This window comes from Equus przewalskii, chromosome 3, assembly GCF_037783145.1.
Source record: "Equus przewalskii isolate Varuska chromosome 3, EquPr2, whole genome shotgun sequence".
Taxonomy (NCBI): Eukaryota; Metazoa; Chordata; class Mammalia; order Perissodactyla; family Equidae; genus Equus; species Equus przewalskii.
Genome location: NC_091833.1, coordinates 18833515 through 18861332, shown reverse-complemented (window position 1 = coordinate 18861332; position 27818 = coordinate 18833515). Strand labels below are relative to the sequence as shown.

Sequence of the window (27818 nt, the reverse complement as noted above, 5' to 3'; positions counted from 1 at the left end):
CCATACTGAATAATCTGCCTTGGTCTGAGAAGGGGGTTCTGCAGACCTCGGTTCTAGGTCCGTGTTCCGCCCCTAATCTGACCACACGATCTTGGGCACGTGACTATTCCCTTCAGTGAGCCTTGGGTGTCCTCGGCTGTTCAAGGAGAGGGCCAGGCTAACCCACTCCCAAGGTCCCTTCAGACTCTAAATTGGGAAGCTCTCGTCCTCACTACAAAAGATTAAAAGTGATTGTAAATCCCTAAACACGCTCCCTAAACCCAGCTTAAACGTCACTGCTTCCTTTTTCTGGACTCCTTGGCATTTTGTACCAACCTCCAGGGTCCCCTTTGGCCCCCGCGCCTTCAAGAGGCTGGCCCTCACTTTCCACGTCAGGAGCGCCCGGCTCTCGGAAGCTGTTTCCGCATCCCCGCCTCCGAGGGCTGCAGTGAGGAATGGGGGAAACCAGGTCCCCAGGCGCTTAACACGGCGCCCGGCACAAGGTAAACGCTCAAGACACGTCGGTTAGGATCAGTATTCAACGCATCCCATCCCTCCTTGAGCCTCGGTTTCCTCAAGGGACTGACAATGCCCAAAGCCCCCAGAGCCGGGGCGGGGCGGCCTGAGGGCGGGGGTCCCGGGAGGGCCTGAGGGGCGCACGCTGTGGGCGGCAGGGCGGCCCAGCAAGACTGGCGGCCCTGAGAATCCCGGGAGCGGCCCGGCGCCCATATCCGTCCTCTCACCTCCCGGGCTCAGCAGCAGCTTCAGCGCTTCCAAAATCCGCTCCAGACAGCATGTTTCCAGAGCCCCGCTGCCGGTGGCCTGTCGGGGGTCCGCCATGACGGGAGTGGAACGCGCCACTTGCGACCTGCTCAGGCGCCTGAGCGGACCGGCACCGCCGCCATGTTGAGGGTGGCAGGAGGTGCTGTGGGCGGGGCCTGAGGCGGGGGCGGGGCCAACTCGGTCGGGAACGCCCCCTGTACAAATAAGTTCTCAGGCCTGCTTCACTCTTCTGGAAAGAAGCAACATGCTAACAGAACCTGCGTACACGCACAATTTCGGGAACTCAGTATGATCAACTGATATATAAAGGAGGAGGTGGGGCCAGCCGGGGCGAGTGGTTAAGTTCGTGCCCTCTGCTTCAGCAGCCGAGGGTTTCGCGGGTTGGAATCCTGGGTGCGGACATGGCACCACTCGCGGTGCCATGCTGAGGCGGCGTCCCACATGCCACAACTGGAAGGACCCACGACTAAAAATATACAACTATGTACCAGAGGCCTTTGGGGAGAAAATGGAAAATTTTGAAAATCTAAAAAAAAAGGAGGAAGAGAGAAGTAGTTTATCATGAAATAAAAGTATTTCAGTATGAAAATATTAGGGTACGGAAACGCTAAAAGACAGTGAAGTAAACAGATGCTGCATCTGCTTATAGTAAAGTTTAGATATGTAAAACTAAATATGCAACTGAATATTGTTGAATTTCTTTATTAGTGATATTTAAAAGTAAGTACGAAACACACACATCCATTGTGAATACAACTACTACAAATGTTGATATTGGTGATATAATTTTTGAAATGGACTTAGTGAACTTCCCAGTAAAAATTCTATCTTTGCTCTATTTACATGCATTCCTGGAAAATTAAGTGTATATTAAAATCATGCCCGCACCCCTACCCCTCAAATTGTGTTAATATGTAAAACACAGTGGGTTTGAGATTCAGATCATCACAGCAGGTTTTCACCTGCCTGAATCCTGGTGAGACATTTTAAAAGTCATGTTGTCTGAAAGTCATGCTGCAAACCTAGAACAATGCTTCTGAGGGCAAGACCTTTCACATGCCTGCCTCTCACATCATTGTCACAACCACCCCCACCACCCACTTTGCCAAAGTGCTCCCTAAGAGGCTGTCCTGCTTCTCCCCAAGACCCCCCAGCTAGCCTGAGTTCATGACTGATGACTGCCCTTCAGCATTTAGCTGCTGGAAGTCTTGGGGAGCAGGATTTGCTCCAAGCCCATGCCACCGGGGAAAGAAGCTATTCATTTAACTCTTTCTCAGTCAGTCAGGCCCTCTCCTGACCACTCCCAGGTCTCTGGGCTCCAGCCCAAATCCATCAACCATTTCCTGCTCTCTAAACTAAGAATTTAACAGAACCATTTTTCAGAAGCCTATCTTGAGGAGTTTAAGTGATACTGCTCTCAAGTATTTAGCAACATCTGCCACAGAAGGAATGCTTAATAAATTGTTCCTGTATCTTTCTCTCCATCTCTTCCTCAAATAAAATCCTGCCAAAACGTCTTTAAATTGGAGAAACATTTTTGGAGGGGCAATAAATGACCTACAAAATTACCATAACACTCTTCTCATTGTGCATATCCCATTCCAGGCTTTGCCAGTAGACAGTTTTTCTTCAGTTATGTGTGTGGACCAAAGTCCATTTGGGGGAAAAAAAATTTTAAGGTCATTTCGAGATCTCAAACATTTAGTGAAATGGGTATAAAGCTTTGTGTGGGAAAGCCCCATCCCTAAAATTTGTGGGGATTGGGACAAAAATACAAGTGGAGGCTCTCAGACCATATGTTTAAATATTTTAAAGTATAAATCAAACTAATAGACTGTTAAATATTTTTTTCTTTTTTCTTTTTTTCCTTTTTCTCCCTAAAGCCCCCTGATACATAGTTGTATATTTTTAGTTGTGGGTCCTTCTAGTTGTGGCATGTGGGATGCCACCTCAGCATGGCTTGATGAGCGGAACGTGCAAACTTAACTGCTGCGCCACGGGGCCGGCCCCATCATTTATTTTAAATGAAAGTTTTTCTCTTTGTTTTACCACTTCCCTTAGCATCAATCAGATCCTTCTCAGAGAGGAAAAATTTTCCCTCCACCCTCTTATATTCTGAATTGGAGGCATGTGAATTAAACTGACAAAAGACAGATTAGCAAGAGAAAAGACAGATTTTTATTTGCTCCAAGAGAATTCCCAGAAGAATGTGTCTCAAAGAGGTGACTTGAATTTGGGGTTTATATGCCATCTTAATAGGATCAGGGGAGAGGGAGAAAGGGCACTTACAGGAAAATAAGTGATTCAGGAAAGATTAATGAACCTTTGGGAGAATAGATGGGAGAGATGATAGTATTGTGACAATATCCATTTAGATGATTTTTTTTTCAATTTTACTTATTTTCCCTCCCCCAAACCCCAGTATATAGTTGTATATTCTAGTTGTAGGTCCTTCTGGTTCTTCTATATGAGCCATGGCCACAGCATGGCTACTGAGGGATGAGTGATGTGGTTCTGTGCCTGGGAACTAGGACTGGGCCGCTGAAGTGGAGCGTGCTGAACTCTAACCACTAGGCCATCAGAGTTGGCTGAGTTTAGGTGATTTCTTATCTCAGTGGTGCCAACTTCTAGTCTCAGCTGATAGGAGTCAATCCTCCCTGGTTTAAAACTCTTGAGGAAGGGGTTTATGACTTGAATGCTTTTGGGAGGCTCTGCCTCTAGGCAGATGAGGGAAGTCCAGAAAAAGAACCTCTTCACGGTGGTATATTCTGGATCCTTTCATCCTGATTTATTTCAACTCCCAGGGGCTCTCACTATCCATGGTCCCCTCCCCAGACTTGTTCATCATCCTGGCAAACAGATACACCTTCACAGAACACCACTTGGGATCACATTCTGCTCAAAACACTTCAGTAGTTCTATCTGACCCACTAAATCCAGTCCAAAATGGAATGCTTGGCCTTTTCTCTCCTAAAAACCTGCTTTTGCTTAAATGATTCTCTCCACCCAAAACTCCCTTGCTGTGCCCCTTACTCAATAACGAAAGTAAAGGCTAACATTTAACAGAGCACTATCATGAGCTGGGCATTCTTCCAAATGCTTTATCCATGTCAACTCAGCTAGTGCTCACAACCCTATGAAGTGGGTACAGTTGTCCTCCTTTTGGAGGTAAAGAAGCTGAAGTAGAGATAGCTTAAGTAACTTGTCTAAGCTCACAGCTGGAAAGGACAGAGCCAGGATTTGAACTCAGGCAGTGCGGCTTCAACATCTTGGGGTCTTACCTACATGCTGCCTCGTCAGTACCTACAGAACCAGCGAGAAAGAGGCACTGTTCTCCAGGCCTCCCATCAGCCAGGATCCTGGCTGGCTGCAGCCACCTTCTCTGTAGCCCTTTTCAGAAGTCACATTTCCCTGCTGGCACAGCCTTCTGCACATGGTAGGTACTCTATAAACAGTTTCATTTCATTCTTTATAGAACAATTTTGTCTTCATTATATTTTTTCCTTTTTCTATTGTGGTAAAATACGTCTAACATAAAATTTACCATTTTTAAGTGTATAATTCAGTGGCATTAAGTATAATTCAGTGGCATTAAGAACCATTACCAGTTCTTTTTCACCGCCTCAAACTGAAACTCTGTACCCATTAAACAATAACTCCTCATTCCTCTCTCCTCAGCTCCTGGCAATCTCTTTCTGTCTCTATGAATTTGACTATTCTAGGTATCACATTTAAACAGAATCATATTTGTTATTTTGTGTTTGGCTTAGTTGACTTAACATCATATTTTCAAGGTTTACCCATGTTGTAGCAGGTGTTACAACTTCTCTCATTTTTCAAGGCTGAATGATATTCCGTGGCATGTATCAACCACATTTTATTTATCTACTCATTCATTGATGGACATTGGGTTGTTTCCATCTCTTGGCTACTATGAATAATGCTGCAATGAACACGGGTGTACTGATATCTGAGTCCTACTTTCAATTCTTTTGTGTTTATACCCAGAAGTGGAATTGATGGGTCATATGGTAATTCTATGTTCAGCTCATTTAAGAACTCAGTTTTCTACAGAGGTTGCACCATTTTATATTCCCACCAGCAATACACAAGGGTTCCAACTTCTTCACATCCTTGCCAACATGTTTTTTTTTCTAATAGCCATCCTACATGTGAAGTGGTATCTCATTGTGGTTTTGATTTGCATTTCCCTAGTGATGTTGAAGTCTTTTATAGTGCTTATTAGCCATTTGCATATCTTCTTTGAAGAAACATCTATTCAAATCCTTTGCCAATTTTTGAACTGAATTGTTTTTTTGCTAAGTTTTTAAAATATATTCTGGATAGTAGTACCTTATTAGATATGATTTGCAAATATTTTCTTCCATTCTGTGGGTAACCTTTTTACTCTGTTGATGGTGTCCTGTGATGCACAAAAGTTTTTAACTTTAATGAAGTCCAATTTATGTTTTTTGTTACCTGTGCTTTTGGTCATATCAAGAAATCATTGCCAAATCCAATGTCATGAAGCTTTCCCCTTGTTTTCTTCTGAGAGTTTTACAGTTTTAACCCTTACATTTAAGTCTTTGATCCATTTTGAGTTAACTTTTGTAGGTGGTGTTAGGTAAGGATCCAAATTCATTCTTTTGCATGTGGACACCCAAAATTTTCCCAGCACCATATGTTGAAAACACTGTCCATTCCCCATAGAATGGTCTCAGCAGCCTGTAGAATATCATTTGACCATATATGTGAGGGTTCATTTTTGGCTTATTTCTACTCAGCTTTTTATTTTGAAATATTTTAAACCTAAAGAAAAAATGAAAGAGCAGCACATGAACACTTATATACAAGATTCAATCATTGTGAACATTTTCCACATTTGCTTTTGCGCTACCTCTCGATACATGCTTTTTTGTTAATTTCCAGACATCATAACACTTTATCCCTAAATTCTTCATTATTTATCTCCTAGAAGTAAGGGTTTTCCTAGTAAACCATGTCACCAATATTATACCCAAGACAATTAATATTCATTCGGGATATCTACCATTAGATCCATATTAAACTCTCCCAAGAACGTACTTTATAGTTTTTTTCATTTTCACTCCAGGATCCAATCAAAGTTCATACATTGGCAGTTTCTCAAAAAGCTAAACATCGATTTAACCATATGACCCGGCAATTCCACTCCTAGGTATGTTAGTGCCTACAAACAGATTCCTTAGCCTCCACATAAGAGGGGCCAAATAAGAACTGGAACACCAGGCTTTCGGCAAGGAAAGGGTTTTTATTTCAGATGACATCAGCTAGGAAGGAGATGAGAGTGAGCCCTCAAATTTGTCTCATTTCATCTCGTCTCCCAGAAAGAGGGGAGACAAGGGGTTTTAAAGGTTTGTGAGGAATGTGGCTGCTTGTAGATGCGGGGGGAGTCAGTGGCCTTGCTGGTCGGAACTTTCCCACCAGCCTGCATTCAGCCTTGGGAGGCTGTTTGCAGGAAGGAAGAGATAATAAGGAATCCAGGTGGCTGTCCTTGGCCATTTGTCTCCATGATGGATAGTGGATTCTGAAGTCAGGGAGCCAGAGTAAGCAGGGAGAGTGCTTTGGTTTTTACCCCATATATACTGGGTTTAATGTAGGGGAGCTGACATCAGGGCCGGCATCAGGTATAAAACCAGAAATGAAAACAGGGACTCCAAGTAGCACCTCCCCAGTCATGACAATCAAAAGTATCTCCAGAAATTGCCAAATGCCCCCCTGGGGGAGGGGGCCGCAGTCCTCCCTGGTGGAGAACCACTGGTCTATACTAACTTTGCTGACTGACTAAGTCTTGTTTGAAGCTCTGCTTCTGTCCCTCAGCTCAGCCCACAGCAGTCTCCCATTGACGAGGGAATTTTTTTCACCACATGCCATATGCTTTGTGAATGAAATTTCCCCTCATTCTGCCCCAACAGAATGACACAAAGTTCTAGAGAAGTCATTTTAATATGAAGCTTCCTTCTCCATGTTTCAGCTGAGATCATCTACCATTTGTCTTGCCTGAAATTGTGGTGTCATCAAATAAAACAAGTTTGACAATGATTTAACAAAATTCTTTAATAAAATTTATAAAAATGAATATTTAAGAATAATTTTCTCAGCTCATTTTCCTTTTCCACCCCCAAAGAAAATACAAAATTATCACCACCCACACACATATACACTCAAAACTACATTTAGTAGTGACATTTAGTAGTGACATTTACTACACAGAACTACATTAGATAGAGTTTAAATTGTTGAAAAAGCAAGACAATTCCAAGAAGTGATTGTAGGGATGATTTTTTTTCTTCTAAAAACAGCTGACAGACAGTAAAGCAATTTAAATAAAATTCTTTTCTGTGGTTGTCAAGTTTCTTGAAGGTCGCATTTCAACCTAAAGAAGATCCAAATCAAGGTTCCCCCTACCTCCATACCTCCCCTTGCTAACACCCTTCAAAACAGTGTTTTCTTCCTGCTCCTAAGAAATTTGGGGCAAATGTGTCCAGATCAGCCAGCATTTTCTGTAGATGTCAACAAAGGCAGGCACTTGGAGATTCTGGGCTTCAGACACAAACCACAGTATAAGGCTCTTGGTAGGAAAGACATGTTGAGATTCCTCCATTCTTCCAGAATTTTCAGGGCTGGAGGTAATGCCACTTTAAGCATCTTCACTCTCAGTTTGGTAAATTGTCAGGCTCAATGACAATCTCTCCCACCATCTCCAAGCCCCGTTTCCATGTTTCCCCTCTGCTGTGACAAGCTGCCTTCTGTCTTTGGGTGCAGTGCTTTAGGCACTATCCTGAGTCTCGGAATGTATCACTCTTGTTTTATGATGAATGAACATTAACAGTTAAGTGGCACCTGAAAACTCATCACATTTTCCGGTCAAGTTCCCTGTTTAGAACCAAAGTACCCATAATAACATTCACATAACAAACATTCTTACTATGAATGGATGCCCATTTCAAGTTACCTACTCAGGAGATGAAAAAGGAAAACCGTTAAAGGGCTTAAGATATGGCCAGACTAAGACACAAGGCTATTGCCCTACAAGGACCCAATGATTTCTGCATCAGAGAGCTCCTGTCAGGAACGATGTCAATTCAGAAGGAGTAGAACAGGATATCAGAACATGGGACATCAGTGCAGTGATAGGAGAAAAAAAAAACAACACATGAATTAAAAATAACTTTTTGTATATATGAAACAATAGGGCAGTTGACCCCTCCGCTTCCTTTTAAAAATGAGACAAAGCCCTTAAGGAAATCCACCAGTTGCTAGCAGAACCTTCTAAGGTTGAAGCTATTCTTTTGAAATATTGACATTTGGGGGTCTTTTGGACATCATCACCATGTACAGAATGATGAAAGAACAAAAAGATTCAAGGAATAAGTCAAAATCTTTCTAAGACACAGATTAGATCTATAAAGTGGAAATCCTAACTATCCTAACTACCTCACTGATCAGTCTCTCTTCCCCAGAAGCTCATCTCAAGTGAAGGGAACTGAAAAACCAGAAACATTATTCCTGCATTTGCCATCCCATGAGTATAGGGACCCATCTCTTTCCCTATCTGTCTCGAGTCCCCTAGTCGTCCTCGCCACCTCCGTACATGTCCGCCAGCTTCTTGAAGCGATTGCCCCATTCGTTCAGGTAGTCGTAGTCCTGGTCTTGGTCCGACTCCGAGGAGTTCAGGGAGCTCAGAGTAGCAGCTTCAGAACCGCTTCCTTCATAGTCAAACACGAGCAGAGAGTCGTAAGGGGGGGCAGTGGGGTCACTATCGGCTGCCTTCAGGTTCTAAAGAAGAAGGAAGACAGTAGGCTCTTTCAATGAAAGGAATTGGACAACCGTCATCGTAGGCAAGATGCCTTCTTGTGGTGTCAAGCAACATTTAACGCACAACAATGCAACCATCCTGTAGAAACCAGGAGCAATTAACAGCAATAAGGTAAATTAATACAAACTGGCATGGAAGACGGACATGATATATTATTGATGAGAAGAGAAAGTTATGGGAAAATATGCAGAATGTAGTGGTAATTATATGTAGTCAGGGAATATAGAAGCACGAACCAATCAGGATGAACAGAGGCTGAAAACAATGAAGACAGTCAAACGTCTATACAGCATTTCCTCCTGGAAAGGTCTGGAAAGATGAATGCCAGCTGTTAACAGTTAACTCTGATATGAGTATGGTTGGGGGAACTAAGGAAGGATTTGTATTTTTTCCCTTTACATACATTTTCATAATTTATATTTTTAATATAGCAAGCATATTATTTTTGTAGTTAAAAAAAGAGCTACAATCAGATATGATGACACACAAGGGAATGAGAGTGGGAGAGAGGACCTCAAGTCAGATGTATCTAAAAGAGTTGACTTAAACTGGCCTTTCCTCTTCCCAATTTGCTGTAAGACCATGAGATTTTCTCTGAGTCACTGATGGTCTAGTGGCTAGAATAGATGCGGCTTTGTCACTTCCAACACTGCTGTGCTTTGTGGAGTTCTTGGTGACAACGACTCCCATGGGAAGCTAAAGCAAAACCAGCCCCCACCATGAAGACTCGCCGAGGGCCACTGGACCATCAGACAAGCCCTGAAAATCATTCTAATAACTGAGCAAGTGATTAGGTAACACAGTTTAAGGAAACAGATCCCGCTGGACTATTATCTTACTTGGTTCTTTGCTCATTCCCAAAACCAATTCTTCCTCATCTTACCCTAAGCTATTTAATTTAATGTCTTATTTCTCATCCTCCCTTACAAATAGGGACAATCTTGTGGTAGTTCTGGCAAACAACATGTAGGATGAACTCCTTTCTTACATAACAGTTTACTAGAATAAAGATTTTTACCCTCTACTCTTTACTGTAATTCAGACATAAGGCCTGGAAGTGTGGCAACCATCTTGTGATCATGAGGCAACAAGCATGAGAAGAAGGACCCACATGCTTGGATCATGTAGCAGAAAGGTAGAAAAGGCTGATGCATCAGCCTAGACTGCTTACCCCAGCCTTCTATTTGCACGAGGTAAATCTATCCCTATCTAAGCCTCTGGTATTTATAGTCGAATACATTTCTGACATAGACAATATGAATGCTATTTTTCTAGCTCTCAGGTAGACTTGTGATACACATTTAACATTACATCCCAACCAGCAGTGGGATGCAGGGGAAAAGAGACCCATTAGTGAAACTAAATTGGACCTGCTTTGAATCTCTTTATGGTTTCATTTCTAGTTCTACTAAATCCTTCCAAGCAACTCTTGATTTTGCCATATGGGCTTTGCAAAATCACTAAGAAAATTCGAAGAGCCATGAGTTCTGAAATTCAGATGAGACACAAAAAAATAGGGCTCAGGGATCAGGCAAGGTGAAAACACGGTAAAGGAAAGAATCCAAAGACTTTTCCTCACTTTTGACACAACTGCTCCTCTCTAAGTTTAGAGATGAGCTGCACGTTGGCTTTTGACTTTGCTTACTTACCTCATCAATGAAGTTTCCAATTTCATCAGGATTGGCTGGGCGGGGCCGATATTGAGGTACACTCAAGAGGGTTGGCGCCACATCATTGCGAATCACTTCGGGCCGAGCATCCAGGCCCCTGTGTAACTGGCTCAAGTCAAAGTCCTTTGGAGAAACAGGTAAAAGTACAGCAAAGAGTAAAAAAGGAAACAGTCAGAAACACAGGGCTGTATTTGGTTTATAGATTATGGTATTGGATAATGCCTTAACTATCCACTGTATATTTACAAGTATGGGACATTGTAATCTGAAATGACAGCTTTCAACCTAACAGTCTCCAAAATAGCACTGGAAGAAAATACAGCTTAAAAGGATTGTGAGGAGCACTTGTGGGTATGGATGTAGACCTTGTACCTTATTAACTTTTCATAGGGTATAATTATTAGATTATTATTCAGCAAATAGTCACTCCCTTCCCTCCCTATCCTGTGAGAAGAACTGAAGGGGGCCGGCCCCGTGGCCAAGTGGTTAAGTTCACGAACTTTGCTTCTGTGGCCCAGGGTTTTGCCAGTTCAGATCCCGGGCATGGACACGGCACCGCTTATCAAGCCATGCGGAAGCAGCATCCCACATGCCACAACTAGAAGGACCCACAACTGAAAATACACAACTATGTACCAGGGGGCCTTTGGGGAGAAAAAGGAAAAATAAAATATTTTAAAAAATAAAATTAAAAAAAAAGAAAGAAGAAGAACTGAAATCCATTGATGTTGGTCTTTGTCATATGACTTGCTTTGGCCAATGGGACATTAACACATGTGACACAGGCAAAGGCTCTACATGCACTTTGGACTAGCCTGCTGATACAAAGATGAGGAGAATTGCACAGGGCAGTCCTGGACACGATTTGCAATACAGAGCCATTCAGCCAAACCCAGCCTAGATCAGCTGAGCCCCAGCCAACCTGCAGATTCTTGTGAGCCTAGCTGCCATCGACAGAATGTGTGTGTCCCCTCAAATTTCACCTGGTGAAACCTAATCCCCAACGTGGTCGTATTTGAAGCTGGGGCCTTTGGGAGGTGATTAGGTCACGAGGGTGGATGGAGCCCTTGGGAAAAGGATTAGTGTCCTTCTTTATAAAAGACACCTGAGAGCTCCCTCACCCGCTTCCACCATGTGAGGACACGGAGAATATGGCTGTCTGTGAACCAAGAAGCAGGCCCTTCCTAGTCACCAAACCTGCCAGCCTTGATCCTGAATTTCCCAGGCTCCAGAACTGTGAGAACTGAATTTCTCTTGTTGATAAGCACCCTGTCTGTGGTATTTTGTTCCAACAGCCTGAAGAGACTAAGATGCTATCTGAGATCAGCAGCTCTCCCGACTAACCCACAAAGGCATAAGAAAGACATGCTGATTATTGTGCACCATTGTCATTCTGGGGTTGATGGTTACACAGCATTACTGTGGGAATGGCTCACTGATACAGTATATCTGGTACTGCCCCGACCAGACTTAGAAGCACCTTGAAATCTGGAACCATGTCTTATCTTTCCCTACACCCCCTCTAGGTTGTAGAAAGCAAGCCTTGAAATTCTGATCAATGGCCATTCTTCCAGACCACAGAGCTCAGCAAATGTGCCGCACTGCGTGGCCTGAGTCAAACGCAAGACACTGTGATGGGTCCCATGGTTTCCTTTCTAAACAGAGGAAACTTCCAAAAATTCCCCAGAAAACTCTAAGGGAATGCAAGTTAAGACCATCTCCCAAATCAGGGAAAATAAGGAAGGCCTAAAGATTTAACATCTACAAAAAACAGTTTGGCATAGCCAAAAACTCAAGGGAAACAAAATATTAAAACAGATCAGTTGCTTTCTGTCAAAGATAATGTGAAGTTCATGTCCTGAGAATAGTGGTGAGGAAAGTAGACTCTGGAGTCAGACCACCTGGTTCTACTTCTCCCTAGCTGTGTGATGCTGGGCAAGTTACTTAACCGCTCTGTGCCTCTGTTCATTCAACTGGATGCAGAACAGTAAGCAATCAGTAAATGTTAGCAATGTTATATTAATCATGAGAGCCAATGACAATGTCTATTTTCTTAGGTAAGGCCTTAAAAATATATATATGTACAAAGTGACACAGAGCTATTTCAAATGTCTGCCCTCTCCTGATCATGGCTTCTTCCAAATAAAGAGAATGAAGCTTTTTATCACAGTTTTAAAAACCTACCTGGTCTTCTTCTCCACCTCCTTCTTCATCATAGTAATAAACATTGTCCCGGGTGTCATCTTCTGGGGGCAGTAAGGGCTCTTTGACCACCCCTCTTCTCCGAAGAAATAGCAGAAGTAGCAGAATCAGGACTGCAGAGGGGAAGAGACAATGATGAGAGCCACAGGTCAAAAGGCCATAAGAAGCAGCATCACAGAGCACCACTGCCTTGTAGACCAAACAGATGGCTGTTAGACAACCCACATGGTGACACTCATATTCCTGAAGTTAATATATGCAGTATAACATAGTGGGAAATTATATGTGAATTCAAGTGTGCTCTTTAACTGGATCTTACACCAATTAGTCATATCCCCAAATCTGGGAGAAAGTGTTCCAGGCAGAGGAAACGGTAGGGGCAAAGGCCCTGAGGCAGGAGCATGCTTGATGTGATTAAGGAAAGGCGAGGTCAGCATGGCTATAGCAGAATAAGCGAGGGCAAAAGAGATGGAGAGGAGCTCAGTGGGGCAACAGAAACATGGGGACCACCAGAAAGACTTTGGCTTCGATTCTGAGTGAGTTAGAGCCACTGAAGAGCTGTGAGCAGGGCTAGGTCTGCCTAAATATGACTGATACATGCTTACTATTGTTAATCAGTTACGGGGCGGGGGGGGGGGGGTGGACAAAGATTATTAAAAATCACCTGGCCTATTCCTTATCTTCTCTTAAGATAAAATCATGTAAGCAAGCTTTAAAATCTGTTTAATTTCCAAGCTTTTCATCTGATCTTGGGATATTTCTAGGAGATATATGATTAACATTTTTTAAAAATATTAAATTATTTATTGTGAATGAAAAAAATATATGATTCAATGTTTTCTTTCTAGATGTTTCAGCCCAAGGACCTACACATGACACCCTAGTGAAGCGTTTTTACGTTGAAATATGTCCTTGCATGAACTTGGGAAAAAGATTCCTTACAAGTACTCAACCTACCTATTGTTTCTGTAATCAGAAAGATTGCAAGACCTTATCGAGATAAGCAACATTAACCAGAATACTGAGCACTTGCTAGGTGGGCCAAGGCCTCTCTCAGCACTGAGGATACAGCACTGAAGACAACGCAAGATGCAAACAGTCCCCAGCCACGCAGAGCTTAGAGCAAGCAAGAGTCAGACACGGGTTATTGTTTCAGAAGGACGCTTATCAAACATTACTTAAATGTTACTTAAAGTAGCCAAAATATAGCATATTCTTATCACTTCAGAAAGCACCACCCCACCCCAGCTGTGCCGAACCCCAGTATCCCCAGAGTCTGACACAAAGCCTGGTGCAAAATAAGCAATCGAATATTGATGGACTAAATGAAAACTTTCATAGCCTGGTGTCTCTCTAGAACATTCTTTAGAAGTGTAAGTTGTGTGTTTGCCCATAAAGAACAAGAAGTTGGAAATCTGAATCCTGGCATAGCTTCTGCTTTAAATGTTGTTCCACATTTGAACATTGGGAAATGTTCTGGGCCCCCGTGTCTAATGAAATATACCTGTATCAAATTTAAGTAATGCTATTATTAAAAAGTCAGTATTTTAAGTCTAACTATGATCTTTAATATTTTCCTCAGAATGACAGTACTAGTCAGTAACCACTGCCCCCAAAGCAGACTGGCCCATTCAAATATAATTCGGGGGAGAAGTCAGCGGGCAGGCAGGGCTTGTGTTACGGCAGAGGAAGGTAGCTTAACCTAATCCCACGGGGGCAGTAGAGCCATGTGAATCCTGAAGGAACAAAAGTCCAGAAGGCTCACTGAATTCTCACCAACATTCTCCTTCCTTCTCCATTTTGAGAGGATACAGGCAGCAGAGGGGAGGAGCAAACGGGATACAGCACCACCATTTCCTGAAGGCCAAAAGTTAACCCCTTCTCAAGGCTGCTGAAGCAGCGAGCAGCAGGATCAACCGGCCCATGCCGAATCTAAATGGGAAGCCCCAGAGATGGTCCCACTGCTCCCTCTAAGAGCTTTCTTCTTCTCCAGCCAGGCTGGCCTCCTCTCCGCCCTACACAGTCCAGTTAAGCCTTCAGCCTTCCCCTCTCTGTGCCTTCACTATGTATGGGAACCTTCACGAATGCCCCTCTGCCTATCTGGATTTCACCAGCCCCTCTGGCCAATCGTCCTATGTCTTCCACCAAACCTTCCTTGAGACTCAATTAGCAGCCCCCTCTTCTGACTGCAAAGGCATTCATGACCTGGAGCACCATTTTCAGCCCCTAATTTTACATTATCTTTGAAAGTTTTCTAATCGACTTGACACTGCTAGCTTTTCAAAACCACAACAGCGTCTGTGTCAGCCCAGGGGCTCAGTCTACAGGTGGGCTCAGGTGATAGCAGTTTGAAGGATTATAAGAGAAATGGCCAAACTTTCCCCAGTACGCTTTTGCTCTCTCATCCTTCACCCCACATTCCACCCCACCCCCACCCCCTGCTAAGGTTTAAGTGGGCAGATGGTTACCCAGTTAAGAGTGGGAGCTTCCAGGCTCCCTTGCAACTAGGTGTTGCTGTGTTTGGGCCAATGGGACGTGAGTGGAGGTGAAACGTGCAATTCCCAGATAAGCGCCTCCACTCCCTGTCATCCGTCCTCCAGGACAGAATGTGGAGGTGGTGGTGGTGAGCCAGCTAGCTGTGACCATGCTGACGAGGGCAGCACCCTGAGGCCTTGCTGCTCCAACTGCGGTCCAAGGACCTGCAACATCAGCAGCATCTGGGAGCTGGCCGGAAATCCAGAATCTGAGGCCTCACCCCAGACCTACTGGATCAGAATTCTCATGTTACAAAGAGAACAGGTGACTTGTTTGCACTCGGGCTTGAAAGCACTGCCCTTAGGGATGAAAGAACAACAAAACAGAAGGACAGTGTCCTCTGTTGACTTAATGGAACACGGCTGCCTTCCACCCTTCCACCACTTACTCTGAAATATTTAGTAAGAGGTAAACCTCTGACATTTTCGAAGTCAGAGGCTGAAACACTTGCCAGCTGTACTTACGTAGCAAAGCAAGGATGCCTCCAAGAATCCCCAGAATGGCAGAAACCTGCAATCCTGCTTCAGCAACCTGCCTGTTCCTCCCACAGTTGGTGACGGCCCCTTCACAGTCACACACAGCCACATCTAAGGTGGTCACTTGGTCTTTGTTCTGGTTATCCATGAGCTTGAGATTTATTTTGTAGTCACCCAACTCTAGGATTTTCTTTGGCTTCAAAACAAGAGATTCGTGGGCTGAAGGAAGCAACAAAAATAAATTATGAGATCAGGGGAGGAAAAAAAGTTCATTCTAGAATAAAATTCTTAGGGAACTGAAGACATTCCAAAGCTGAGTAAAGAAAACAGAGCTGTGTGGGTTATAGATTACTGGGAGGTACGTCACCGAGGTAGGTACCAGGAGAGGAAAGGGACCTTTGCTGGAACACCTCAAATGTAGAAGGGACGAGGAAACAAGCAACAAACAAAAGGGGTGTCATCTAGAAGAAGAGAAGAGACACTCAGGAGGAGGGTTGGGAGCAGGGAAGCACGAGGGGCAGAGCAAAGTTTCCAAAAATGCGACTCAAGTTCCCACCTGGGTCATTGTACTCGATGGTCCAGTTGACACTTGCCCCATGTGTTAGTTCTGCTGTGAAGGGGGATGTGTTGGGGGGAAGATCTGGGTCAATGATGTTGATGATATGAGGCTGCGGATCCTTCTGGCAGAAGTCCATATTTCGAGGTTCTGGTATAGGGCCATTGTCATTCACATCGGAGAGGATCAGAAGAAGGGTTCCCGTTCCAGTAGCAAGTGGAGAACCTAAAAAGAAAATACATAGGAAATCTCACAGCTCAGGAACGTTGACGAATCCCTCCTGCCTCCCAGCAGACTGAATCCAAATCTCATCCTAGCTCTTCAGGGTCCATCGCCAGGCCCCAGCCTGCCCACGGAGTCTCCGGCCGGCCAGTCCCAGGGCATCTTCAGTCCTGGTTGGGCAGGTCTCTGACCTGCTTATTCCCTGCCTTGATAACGATCATTGAAGTTATTCCTCACACCAAGGACACCCTCCTTCCTCTTCTTCATATGACTCTATCCATCCATTAAATTTTAACCACCCCAAGAAATCCTCATTGCCACCAGTTCTCCCTTTTCTGAAATTGTATGGCTTTAAGGTCATTATCAAAGGGCTGAGCCTTTTTAAATTGCAGCAAGTTGCTTTTCAAAATAATTTGGAAGTTCATACACACTTCTGTTTGCGTTTCTTTTACATCCTGAAACAGCGCCTAGCATATGATAGTACATAAAGCAGATACTCAAGGAATCATCATCAATATTAGTAGATAATAGAAGAAAAAAAAAATCCAGAGGAATATGCCTCAAACCTATAAATAGGTATACCTGGGTGCCAAGACTGTAGATTATTTTTTTCCTTTTAATCTTTAAAAAAAAAAATTGTGGTAAAAAAAAAAAAAAACCCACACAGAGCATAGAACTTACCATCCTAACCATTTTTAAGTGTATAGTTCAATAGTGTTAGTACGTTCACATTGTTGTGAAATAGATCTTCAGAACTTTTCCATCTTGCAAAACTGAAACTCTGTACCATTAAACATCTCCCCATCTCCATTCCCCCTCCGCCCCAGTCTCTGGTAACCACCATTCTACTTTCTGTTTCTATTAATTTCACTACTTTAATACCTCCTGTGAGTGGAATCATATAGTATTTCTTTTTGCGATTGGTTGATTTCACTTAGCACACTGTCCTCAAGGTTCGCCCATGTTGTAACATGTGACAGGATTTCCTTCCTTGTTAAGGCTGAATAATATTCCGTTGTATGTATACAACATACTTTGCTTATCTATTCATCCATGGATGGATCTTTTTACCTTATCACATGAAATTTTTTTTAAACAATGAGCAGGTGTCATTTAAATTTTTTTCTAATTAAAAAATAATTAAACAAAAAAATTTAAACGAGCAGATCGATTTTTCTGATAGAAAATATGACAGATTTTCATTCTCCTCTTAGACCTTACAGTAAAAAGCGTTGATTCATGCACAAAGTAACACTTGAAGGAATCATTCAGAACTGCCACACCTTAGCCTTTATTATTAGGTCAGGGGTCAGCACACTAAGGCCTTCTGGCCTAATTCGGAACACAGCTATGCTCACTCCTTTACAGATTTCTATGGCTGCTTCTAGGCTACAACATCAACAGAGACTGCACAGCCTGCAGAGGCTAAAATATTTACGCCTTGACTCTTTATAGAAAATTTGCCAACCCTAGTTATATTGCCATTTCCTCAACTTACCTCCTGGACAGGCTAGGGAATTCCCGTGCAGCCATAGCTGGCAGTGTAACACTGCAGCTGAAGCAATGGGCCAGCTCTCCCCTTATGCAAAAGCATTCTACGGATGAAGCCCCATCATGCCCTGACTTGCCCTCCCTTCTGCTTTCCAGATTGTCAAACCTGGAGTTACTACCTTGGGATGCTGGGGGGTGAGAGAAGGGAAGAAAATTAATCATGGGAAGCTAGCGGGTCTCTTTAACAGTAATTCTGCTTCTGAATATCTTTCCAAGGGAAATGCTTGCACATAGAGACATGTACAAGGCTGTTTACTCATCACTCATGGAGATAATGAACAACTGGAAACAAGCCCAGTGTCCCTTAAGGTGTGAGGATTAAATGATGCTACGTCCACATAAGGTCGCGTTATTAAAGAGGTACATCAATAACGTGCCAAGGTGGATCTCTGTGTCTAAAGGCATATTGTCAATTAAAAAAAATTTTTTTTTAAATTTAAAACATGACTAAGACAATGATTTTTATAATAAAAACAACAAAAGGCCATAAATTAGGTAGTGGTTTTATAATAAACTATATTTCTAAATGTATTCAAATATATGGAAACAGTGTGAAAGGAGCTATACCTCACTAATGATGATGATGGTGATGTTGACGATAAAAATGACAGCCCTTACAAAGCATGGACTATGTAGCAGGCACTCTTCTGGCACTTTTACATAAATTAACTCATTTAATCCAGATGAGGTATTATCATTTTGTCAGATAAAGGAATTGAGGGACATAAAGATTAGGTAATAGGTCCAAGTTCACACAGGTATTAAGCTTGGTCCTAGGATCTAAACCCAGGCAGTCTGGCTCCCATGGGGACGGATGGGCTGAAGTATAGAGAAGGAGTGGTGAAAAGAACTTCTGCTTCCCCTAAATTATTTGCATCTTTGACAATGAGAATGCTTTTGTTTAAGAATAAAGGAAAAAGAATGAACTCATACTTCTAAAAGAAGGATGGGGGCAAGGAAGCAAACGCCAAATGCTAAGGGCACCCTTACCGTTGTCCGTGGCTATAATGAGGGCCGTGTACGTGCTGTTCTTCACGTGCTCCAAGTTCTCTCTGTCCAACTCAGCCTGAGTGGAAATGGCACCAGTGTCAGGATTAATCTTCAGCCAGTTGGCAGCATCCCTCCAAATCCGATACCTGGAAAGGGACAAGCTCTGGCTTAGTATGGGAACAGCAAGCAGCATGTAGTTGATGAAGGCTCAAGTTCCTCTTCTTTGATATATTTACTTCCAACTTTCTTATTTAAAAAAGTAATAAACCTACAGAAGTTGTCAGAAAAGTATGATAACCATCCATGTATTCTTCACCTAGAGTCACCCATTGTTAATATTGTGCCATATATGTATGTTCACATATATACGTAATTTCTTGTTTTGCAGGACCATTTGAGAATAAGTTGCAGACGTCATGTTCCTTAACTCAAAAATACTTCAATGTGTCATCTCTTAAGAATGGAGGCATTCTCTTATATAACCACAATTTGATTTTCAACTTCAGGAAATATAACTTTGATATATAATACCACTACTTAATACACGGCACATATTCAAATAGTCAGTTTGCCCAAAACTGTCCTTCATCGCATTCCTGCCCAGATTCCGGATCCAATCCAGGAGCATGTGCAGCATTTAGCTGTTATGTTTCTTTAGTTTCCACTCATTTGGAACCATTCCTTAGCCTTTCTTTTCTTTCTTGACACTGACATTTTTGAAACATGCAGGCCAGTTGTTTCGTAGTAAATTCTTCAATCTGGGTTTGTCTGATTATTCCCTCATAATTAGATTCAGTTATGCATTTGGAGGGGAGGAACAAACACCACGTAGGGGACGCTGTCTCTTTCTTGGTGCATCGCATTAGGAGGCACATGGCGTCTATTCTTTCATTGGCGATGTTAACTGTGGTCCCTTGGATAAGGGAGAGCCCATCTGATTTCTTCACAGGAAAGGTACCTTTTTCCCCTTTGCAACTAATCTATAATCTGAGGGGAGATAACCTGAGAATATCCTGTTCACCAACTAACTTTCATCCAATAGATTTTGCATCTATGGATAATTCTTGCCTGAAGCAATGACTACTATGATCCTCATGTATTTGAAAAAGCAGGCTCTTTCAGACCAGCTCCCCAAAGGGTACAGTGTTCCCAAGGGGTGGCGCCCCACAACAGCCCGCCATGAGGATTTGGAGATTCAGGTTAGCACAGTGACATGGGGGCGGGCTGTACTCTTGCATTTAATAGTAGGTGCCAGAGAGCCTAAAGCTCCTTCTGGTCTTACACAGCAAAAAAATGTTTTATTCAAAATGCCAAGAGAATCCTGTTAAGCAATACCTTAGTAGGAAAACCAAAAACAGTCAATCAGAGGAAACAAAGGCACGGAAAAACAGAGATATACTGCCCAGTTATCTATCGGAGTCATGGAAAGGCTCAGTAAGGGAGGCAAAGAAACCTAAGGAGGAAAGGGCCCTGGAGCCCTGTGAGCTTATCCTCACTTCTTTCAACTGCAAAGCAATGAACTATATAGGGTGGTCTTCATTCCAGGGGTAAGGGCGTCTACAAGCAATATTAAGATTCGGTCCCTGAACTTGCCCAAAGAGAGGCCTTAACGTACCTATTTCACTCCTGCAAGCTAGCCTGGAAACCATACAATCGAAGGCTTTACCCTTGAACAAAAACCCCATAATATTGTCTTTAGTTTTTCACTATTCTTTTAAACTTTGATTAAAACACATCTTACCAGCCTTTATATTTTGGACCACCTAGAAGTATCCTTGGATTATGAGTACATTGACTACATGTATAAAGTAAATCTGAGATATCGGAAGGTTTCTCCTATAAATACGTCAGTACATATCTCTACTAGACAAGGTCTTTAACAAAACTTAATCACAATGCCACTAACACGAACAAAACTATAATACTGACAACGTCACTAACGCCGCGTCTGTTCAAATTTCCCCAATTGCCTCCAGCGTGTCTTCCTCAGTTGGATTGTCTGAATCCATATTCAAGCATAGTCCACATGTCACAATTGTTGATTTGTCTCTTAACACCCTTTTATTCTATAGGAGTCACCCCGATTCTTTTGCCATTTGTCATATGGTTCCCACATTCTGTATTTGGCTGTTTCCTCACAGCGTTTAACTTGTTTCTTCATCCTCTGCATTTCTTCAAAATCAGATCCTAAGGCTTGATTAGATTCTGTTTCAACTTTTGTTTTCTCCAAAACACATTTCTTAAGAGATGCTGTGTATGTCTATGGAATCACGTCAAGCAGCACATAATGTCACGTTGCCCCTGCTTCTTTAGTAAATGTTAAAATCAATCAGAAGGTTTGGGTGCTATCAGCCTGGTTCCTCTGTTTTAAAATTCCCCATCATCCTTGACCTAATGATTCTAGCAGTCATTAAGATCACTCCCTGGACCTTTTATACGGTTCACCCCATACACTGCACATGCACAGTTTATTTACGAGCCCTTTCACTCAGGGTAGAATTAGCACCTCCCAGACGATCATCGGAAGCTGAAGTCACACTTAAACCCTTTGTTTAGTTTACATTTAATAAATCACAGGCACTGATGCCGAAACATAAACACCCCCCAAAACAAGAACACACTCAATTATCAAGCATGACTCTACTCTGGATTTGCCTAACATTTTTTCTACAGAGAGTAGATATTAACGGGTAGGAATCTCTCTCTCTGCGAAGAGAAAGCAGGGACACTGACCGAGGCCTCGGTTATCCCTGGAAATCATACTATTAGTAACAAGATGCACGTGTCATGTTTGGATTTGTGCTCTAACGGTCTCTCCTTTGAGTTACACTGTCGTCACACTGGAGCACCATGTATGCAGTCAATCAGATCAAGCTCTCAAAAGATTAAGAATATTCTTTATCATACTTGGTCACAGGCGTGTTGTTGGTTGGTTTGTAAATGTGTTTGCAGCATCTGTAGCTGTGATTTACATTATAGAGGTGCCTTCAGGTTTAAAAAGAGAAAAAACAGTAAGCCACTTCTAACACAATACAATATATGTAAACTAAAACCAAATTCCTTGGGGCTGCCCTGGTGGTGCAGCGGTTAAGTTCGCACGCTCCGCTTCGGCGGGCCGGGGTTTGCTGGTTCGGATCCCGGGTGTGGACATGGCACCGCTTGGCAAGCCATGCTGTGGCAGGCATCCCACATATAAAGTAGAGGAAGATGGGCACGGATGTTAGCTCAGGGCCAGTCTTCCTCAGCACAAAGAGGAGGATTGGCGGCAGATGCTAGCTCAGGGCTAATCTTCCCAAGAAAACACCCTAAAAACAAAAACACCCCCACATTCCTACTATGCTATATGAACTCAAAGGGAGGAAGCACCGAAAACCTAGAATGGCCAACTATGGAGGGAAAAGTGTGGGGAATGAGGATAAAAAGGAGTTAAAAAAAAAAAAAAAAGCCAAACGAGAAGGGTCTTGCAGGGACCAACGATGATAAAGGCTATGAACGAAATATATTATACACATACACCCAGTTGCTGCAAGCCAGATGAAAACTCCTCACACTTACGTTATCTTCTGTTCCATAAACTTGTCGGGATCCTGGGCAGTGTAGGATGTGATTTCCAGGCCCACGCCGAAGTCTTCAGGCACTTCCACTCTCTTTTGGGGAGGCACAAAGATGGGGGCTTCGTTCACATCCATCACGTCCACGGTGACAGTGGCTGTGGAGGTGGAGAGAGTGACCTCAAAGGGGGCCACATTCTTCACGGTCACAAACAGATTATACTGCTGCTTGGCCTCAAAATCTAAGCCCTGAAGAGCAGAAAAAATTGAGTTAAAAAATTTTTATGTGAAAAAAAAACAAAAAAAAAATTAAATCCTTTCCTATTGCTTTTGGTTAGCAACACACCAGTGGTTCCCAAATCTGGCTGCATTCAGAAGAACTAAGTGGAGAACTTTCACAGAATATGGATGCCCGGGCTCTAACCCCTAACCCAGGAAATAACGATCTCTGAGAGGGGGGCCTGGACAGAGATATTTTTAAAAAGCTCCTGATGACTACCATGCAGCCATATCAGAGTTGAGAACCCCAGGAGAAAAATAAAGACAATATGAAATCTCAAATGGCAAACCTCAGCTAACAAACACCAGCACATTGAGTCATTTATCTACCCAACACCAGGAAGAATGTTCACATCCTATGTGACATGATGTCCATGTGACAGCACATGGACAGAAGACCCTGCTTGTCCATCTCACTACCCCAGTAAGGTTAGTGGCAAGAACATGGGATTCAGAAGTAGTCAGCAACAAGGTCACATCCCAGCTGGGCCATCTCCTAGCTGTGTGATTTGGGCTATGTAACTTCTGGGCCTGTTTCCACACCTAAATAAACAAGGAGGAAAAGGAACTACCTCATAGAGGTGCTGTAAGGAAGAAAATGGAAAGTTTTAGGTAGGAACTTGTGTATGGTAGAAATTCAAATTATTAGCTTCTTTCTTTTGTTGACAGAATAATAACAGAAAATGTTGACATCAAATGTTAAGTGGGAGACAAGATTGCATACTAAGTAATTCAGAAATGAAGGGTCTGCTCATTTGCTCAAGAGGAAGTTGGAGCTTTGGGGCTAATCTAGGGATCTATTAACTCTCTGACTAACTTCAACAAGGAAATCACTCAACATCTTAGTATTCGAGTTTCCAAGCAGTCATATTTGCCCCACTTCTAAAATAATCCAGCAAAATAGCAGAGACCAGGGAAACTGTTTTTCCTCTCATTTGCAAAAGGGCTACGGGGGTAGGCAAATGTTTCAGGGAAGAGCCCATTAAAGTAGATGGAACTTCCTCTTAAATCTTTTTTTTTTTTTTTTTTTTAGGAAGATTAGCCCTGAGTTAACATCTGCTGCCAATCCTCCTCCCCCCGCCTCCACCCCCGCCGAGGAAGACTGACCCTGAGCCAACATCGACACCCAACTTCCTCTACTTTATATATGGCATGCCTGCCACAGCATGGCTTGCCAAGCACAGCCATGTCTGCACCCAGGATCCGAACCGGCGAACCCCGGGCCGGGCCCTCTTCCTCTTCAATCTTAGGGAGCTGTGCAAGAGCTTCTTGACTTCTCACATGAGCCTGAAGAGTCACTGCACCTCACATGGTCCACCAGAATCTGGGAAAGCCGCCCGCCCCACCCCGCCAATGCCACACTAATCAACTTCTGAGAAGACAAGGGAACGAAGGAGTGGGTAGCTAGCTGGGCTGTCTGTTTCTGTATCCTGCCAGGCACCATACAAACCTTAGCTGTTTTCAAAATGCCTTCATTGGTTACTGGGTCTGTGGTGACAACAAATTGCTGCTCATTATCATTTAATATGGTGTACACGGCCTCCCATGCCGGGGTGTTGGGGACGTCGGCATCCGTCACTTTGAGTCTGGTGATTAGGACATCAGCCTGGTTCTCAGGCACCTGCCCCTCGTACTGCAGAGCAAAGCACAAGATGGGTCATTTACAACATACTGAGACCTGATGGCGGAGTCAGGGCTTAGGGGACTAAGGGATTCCTTTCTGAGCTCAAGCTTTGAGAAGAATCTCAGAGCTAGCACCCACTCTACCAGCAGGGCCCTTGTCTCCTGTCCGTTGCTAGAGCAGCAAGCACTCAGGAGCATGGTCCTCCCTGACTCCCTGAAGTAGGTTTCCGAGGCCTTGGCCCTCGGAGCCCCTTGGCACACTCTGGCCCAGTTGCTGACTGTGATCTTAGTCAAGTGCAACACATTGTGATTTATCCGCCACTCCCTCCTCCCCCATCATTCTCAGCAGTACCACCAAGTTTCATAAAACGAAAATCTGGTCATTACAGTTCTCTGCTTAAAACTCTCTGACGACATCCCCTTGCACTCAGGATAAATTTTAAAATTCTTACCTCAGTTTACAAGGTCCTTCAGGACCCGACCTCATTTGGCTCACTGTACTGACTGTTTTTCAGTTCTTGCTATGTATCAAGCTTCCTCTCGATTCAGGGCATTTTGCACATGCTGATCCCTCTACCTAGAACACTCTTCCACCCTCCCCTGTCCCACGTTTACCAACCTCCTTTCAAGTCTTACTATAAATGTTACTCACTGTCTTTGTGAATCCCTCTTGGACTCACAATGCCAGGCTAGAGTGGCAGACACTGCTAATCACCTACTGAATATCCATTCTCCCCTTCTTCACTGACTACATTGTTGGTGGCAGCAATGTACCCAGATAAAACTTTATTTCCAGTCTTCCTTGCCCACAGCAGTTGCTGAGATGTAAACAAAACTTGTGGGATGGGTCTTCACAGAAATAAGAGGACTTGACTTAGCAGCAGCAATGCCTTTTGTACCCTTTGCCCTTGCCTCCTTCCTGACCCAACAGGAAGCTCAGATATTGCTGGAGCCCCAGCAGCCATCTTGGGCCACAAAGTGACATTAAGGATGGAAGCCATGCACCAAGGATGGTGGGACAGCAAGACAAAAGAGGCTTGGTCTCTATTGAGAGAGGGGACTATCTACCTCTGGGCTTTTTGTGACACAAGAGAAGAAAATCAACCCTATTTGACCACAAGAGTCAAGTCTCTGTTACTAACCACTGAGATGATTTCTAACTAATACAATAAGGTTTAAGGTTCTTTCATACAGCTGTTGGTACCCTCTCCTTGACTACGTTTAAGGTAATTTCACACAACAATTTGTAGAAGTTGTCTGACATCTCTATAGCTAGACTATAAACTTCATGAGAATAGAATCTTTGTCTGCCTTATTTGTGATAATATCCCCAGTGTCTAACACAGTGCCTGGCATAAACTCAGAAAATATTTGTTCAGTGAATAAATAAAACTTGGTAAGATTTATTTTTAAGATGCACATTATGAGGACATGAATTCAGTAGGTGTTTTTTGCAGCTTCACAAACCTCTGCCACTAGGCCCCAGGCTGAGGATGACAGAGACAGCCGCCAGCCCAATCTGCTTGCTTCTTAAAGTTCACTAGTCTGGGGAAAGTTTTCAAAGGGTTCCATATGAGCAGCTGTGAGACGACAAAGGACATTTCTTTGAAAACAGTCCAAGGAGTTGGGGAATTACCAAGGTGGGGTTGAAGACGGGAGGGTTGTCATTGGCGTCAGTGACTGTGATCACGGCTGTGGCAGTTGTACTTAAGCCCTCACCTTGAAGGTCAGCAGCCTGGACCACTAGGGTATATGTGGGAAAACTCTGCAGAGAGATCAAACACACCCGAATCAGAACCACAGAGTAGCCATATCAGGCCCAGCCCAGCCCATCACACAGAAACAGAATATTTTATCATCTGTTTAAATGCCAGCCTGCCCTCCTGGCACAAAACCTCTGGACGGATGTTTAGATGCTAAGTTCAGACCATGACCATATGAAGTGGTAACCGGCCTCAGCCAAGTTTTGCATTTTCCATGGAATTTGCCCTCAACACCCTCTGGGTGCTCTTGACCCCTCACCTCCCGGTCCAGCCCGGTGGTGAGCACACTGATGACTCCCGTGTCCCTGTTGATGGTGAACATTTGCTTGTGAGGCAGCATAGGCTCTTGGCTGAGGATGGAGTACACAATGGCAGCATTGTAGGTATTCACGTCATCGTCTGCATCTGTGGCCGTGACCTGCATCACAGAGGTTCCTGGAAGCATCAAAGGAGAGGAAGATGCAGTGAAGCTGCACTTGGGGGCCTGGTCAATACCGTTCAGCTCAGTTCTGTCCAGAATGTTGAAGGAGAGGCCCTGGGGATGCTACCAGATTATGGCTCCTCCATTCTCAAATTTCCAAATTTCTTACCTAAGTCCTAGGAGAGGAAACAAGCATTCCACCAAACGTGTGGTGTTCCAAGAACTCAATTTTCCCAACACATATTTCGGGTGGGGAGTGGAGGTGGGAAGGAGTATGGAGAATAAATAACCCTAAACTAGCAATTGTGCCATGTCTTTCATCCTGAGTGAATGGCATGTAAGATAGGAAAAAATCCCAGAAATTTCCACAATTGCCTCCTCAGCCACAGCTTCACCAGACAGAACGGTCATTTGAGATCATTGCCTTTAAAGTGGAAGAAAACATTTTTAGCACATGTGACTGACAAAGGACTAGTTCCCAGAACATCTAATTAACTCTTTAAGAATCAACAGGAAAAAGATAAACGGCCCAGAGGAAAAAAAAGGACAAAAGACTTGAAGAGACAAGTCATAAAGAAGAAACCCAAATTGCCAGGAAACATACGATAAGCTGCTTCACTCATGAATAATCAGAGAAATGCAATTTAAAATTGCATTGAGATACAATTATACACTCAACAGATTGGCCAAAGCTAAAAGTCTAACAATTGCAGGATATATATTGCTGGTAGGAATGTAAATTGGTTCAATCACTTGGGAAAACAGTTTATCACCATGTAATAAAGTTGAACATGCACATATCCCACAAATGAGCAATCCACTATTATGGATATATCCCTAGAGAAATCCTTGCATATCTGCACCAGGAGACATATTCAAGAATGTTCTGAGAGCACTGTTTATAATGGCAAGAAACTCAAACAACCCCATTTTTTAATCAACAGTGGAATAGATAAGCTATTTTATATAAATATAAAAATATCCAGGCAAGGGAATACTACACAGCAATGAAAATGAATAGCTATGGGCAACAACATGGAAGAACCATTATTATGTACGTAAGGTTGAATGAAAGGAGTACATCATGGAAATACATGTATAGTATAGTATGATTCCATGTATATAAAGTTTGAAAATGGGCAAAACTAACAAGATATTATCTAGAGGTAAATAAAACACACATGGCGAAAGATAAACCAGAGATTAGTTACCACAAAAGTCAGGGCAATGGTTACCTTTATGGAAGAGATATAAGAATGTGATCAGGAATGGCCTAAGACTGGCAAGGATTATTTCTTAATCAGGAAAGGTTGTTCTTAAACTGCTCTGCCAAAGAAGTTCTGTCCATATACAGGGCCT

At 43.2% G+C, this 27818-nt stretch overlaps 2 protein-coding genes and 1 long non-coding RNA gene across 7 annotated transcripts in view; 1 reads left to right on the top strand and 2 right to left on the bottom strand.

Annotated features, from left to right (window-relative positions):
- TANGO6 (transport and golgi organization 6 homolog) overlaps positions 1-918 on the bottom strand; it is a 192532-nt gene extending 191614 nt beyond the window's left edge. For all 5 annotated transcript variants that reach the window (XR_011538493.1, XM_070613763.1, XM_070613764.1 and 2 more), the window contains exon 1: positions 723-918. Coding sequence is in view for 4 of the 5 variants with exons in the window: in XM_070613763.1 (XP_070469864.1) it covers positions 723-819 (97 nt within the window). In the remaining variant the exon portion in view is untranslated. The remainder of the gene's footprint in view (positions 1-722) is intronic.
- On the top strand, positions 102-14049 carry LOC139082464 (uncharacterized). The gene is made up of 2 exons (XR_011538494.1): positions 102-482; positions 13341-14049. It is a non-coding gene; the product is annotated as an uncharacterized lncRNA (long non-coding RNA).
- The window catches only part of CDH1 (cadherin 1), a 72627-nt gene continuing 51652 nt past the window's right edge, over positions 6844-27818 (bottom strand). The window contains exons 7-16 of the mRNA XM_070613767.1: positions 26298-26473; positions 25912-26040; positions 24103-24285; positions 22378-22622; positions 18823-18968; positions 16060-16284; positions 15492-15722; positions 12475-12605; positions 10270-10413; positions 6844-8580 (exon numbers count right to left, since the gene is read on the bottom strand). Of these exons, the coding sequence (XP_070469868.1) occupies positions 8371-8580; positions 10270-10413; positions 12475-12605; positions 15492-15722; positions 16060-16284; positions 18823-18968; positions 22378-22622; positions 24103-24285; positions 25912-26040; positions 26298-26473 (1820 nt within the window). The 3' untranslated portion in view covers positions 6844-8370. The remainder of the gene's footprint in view (positions 8581-10269; positions 10414-12474; positions 12606-15491; positions 15723-16059; positions 16285-18822; positions 18969-22377; positions 22623-24102; positions 24286-25911; positions 26041-26297; positions 26474-27818) is intronic.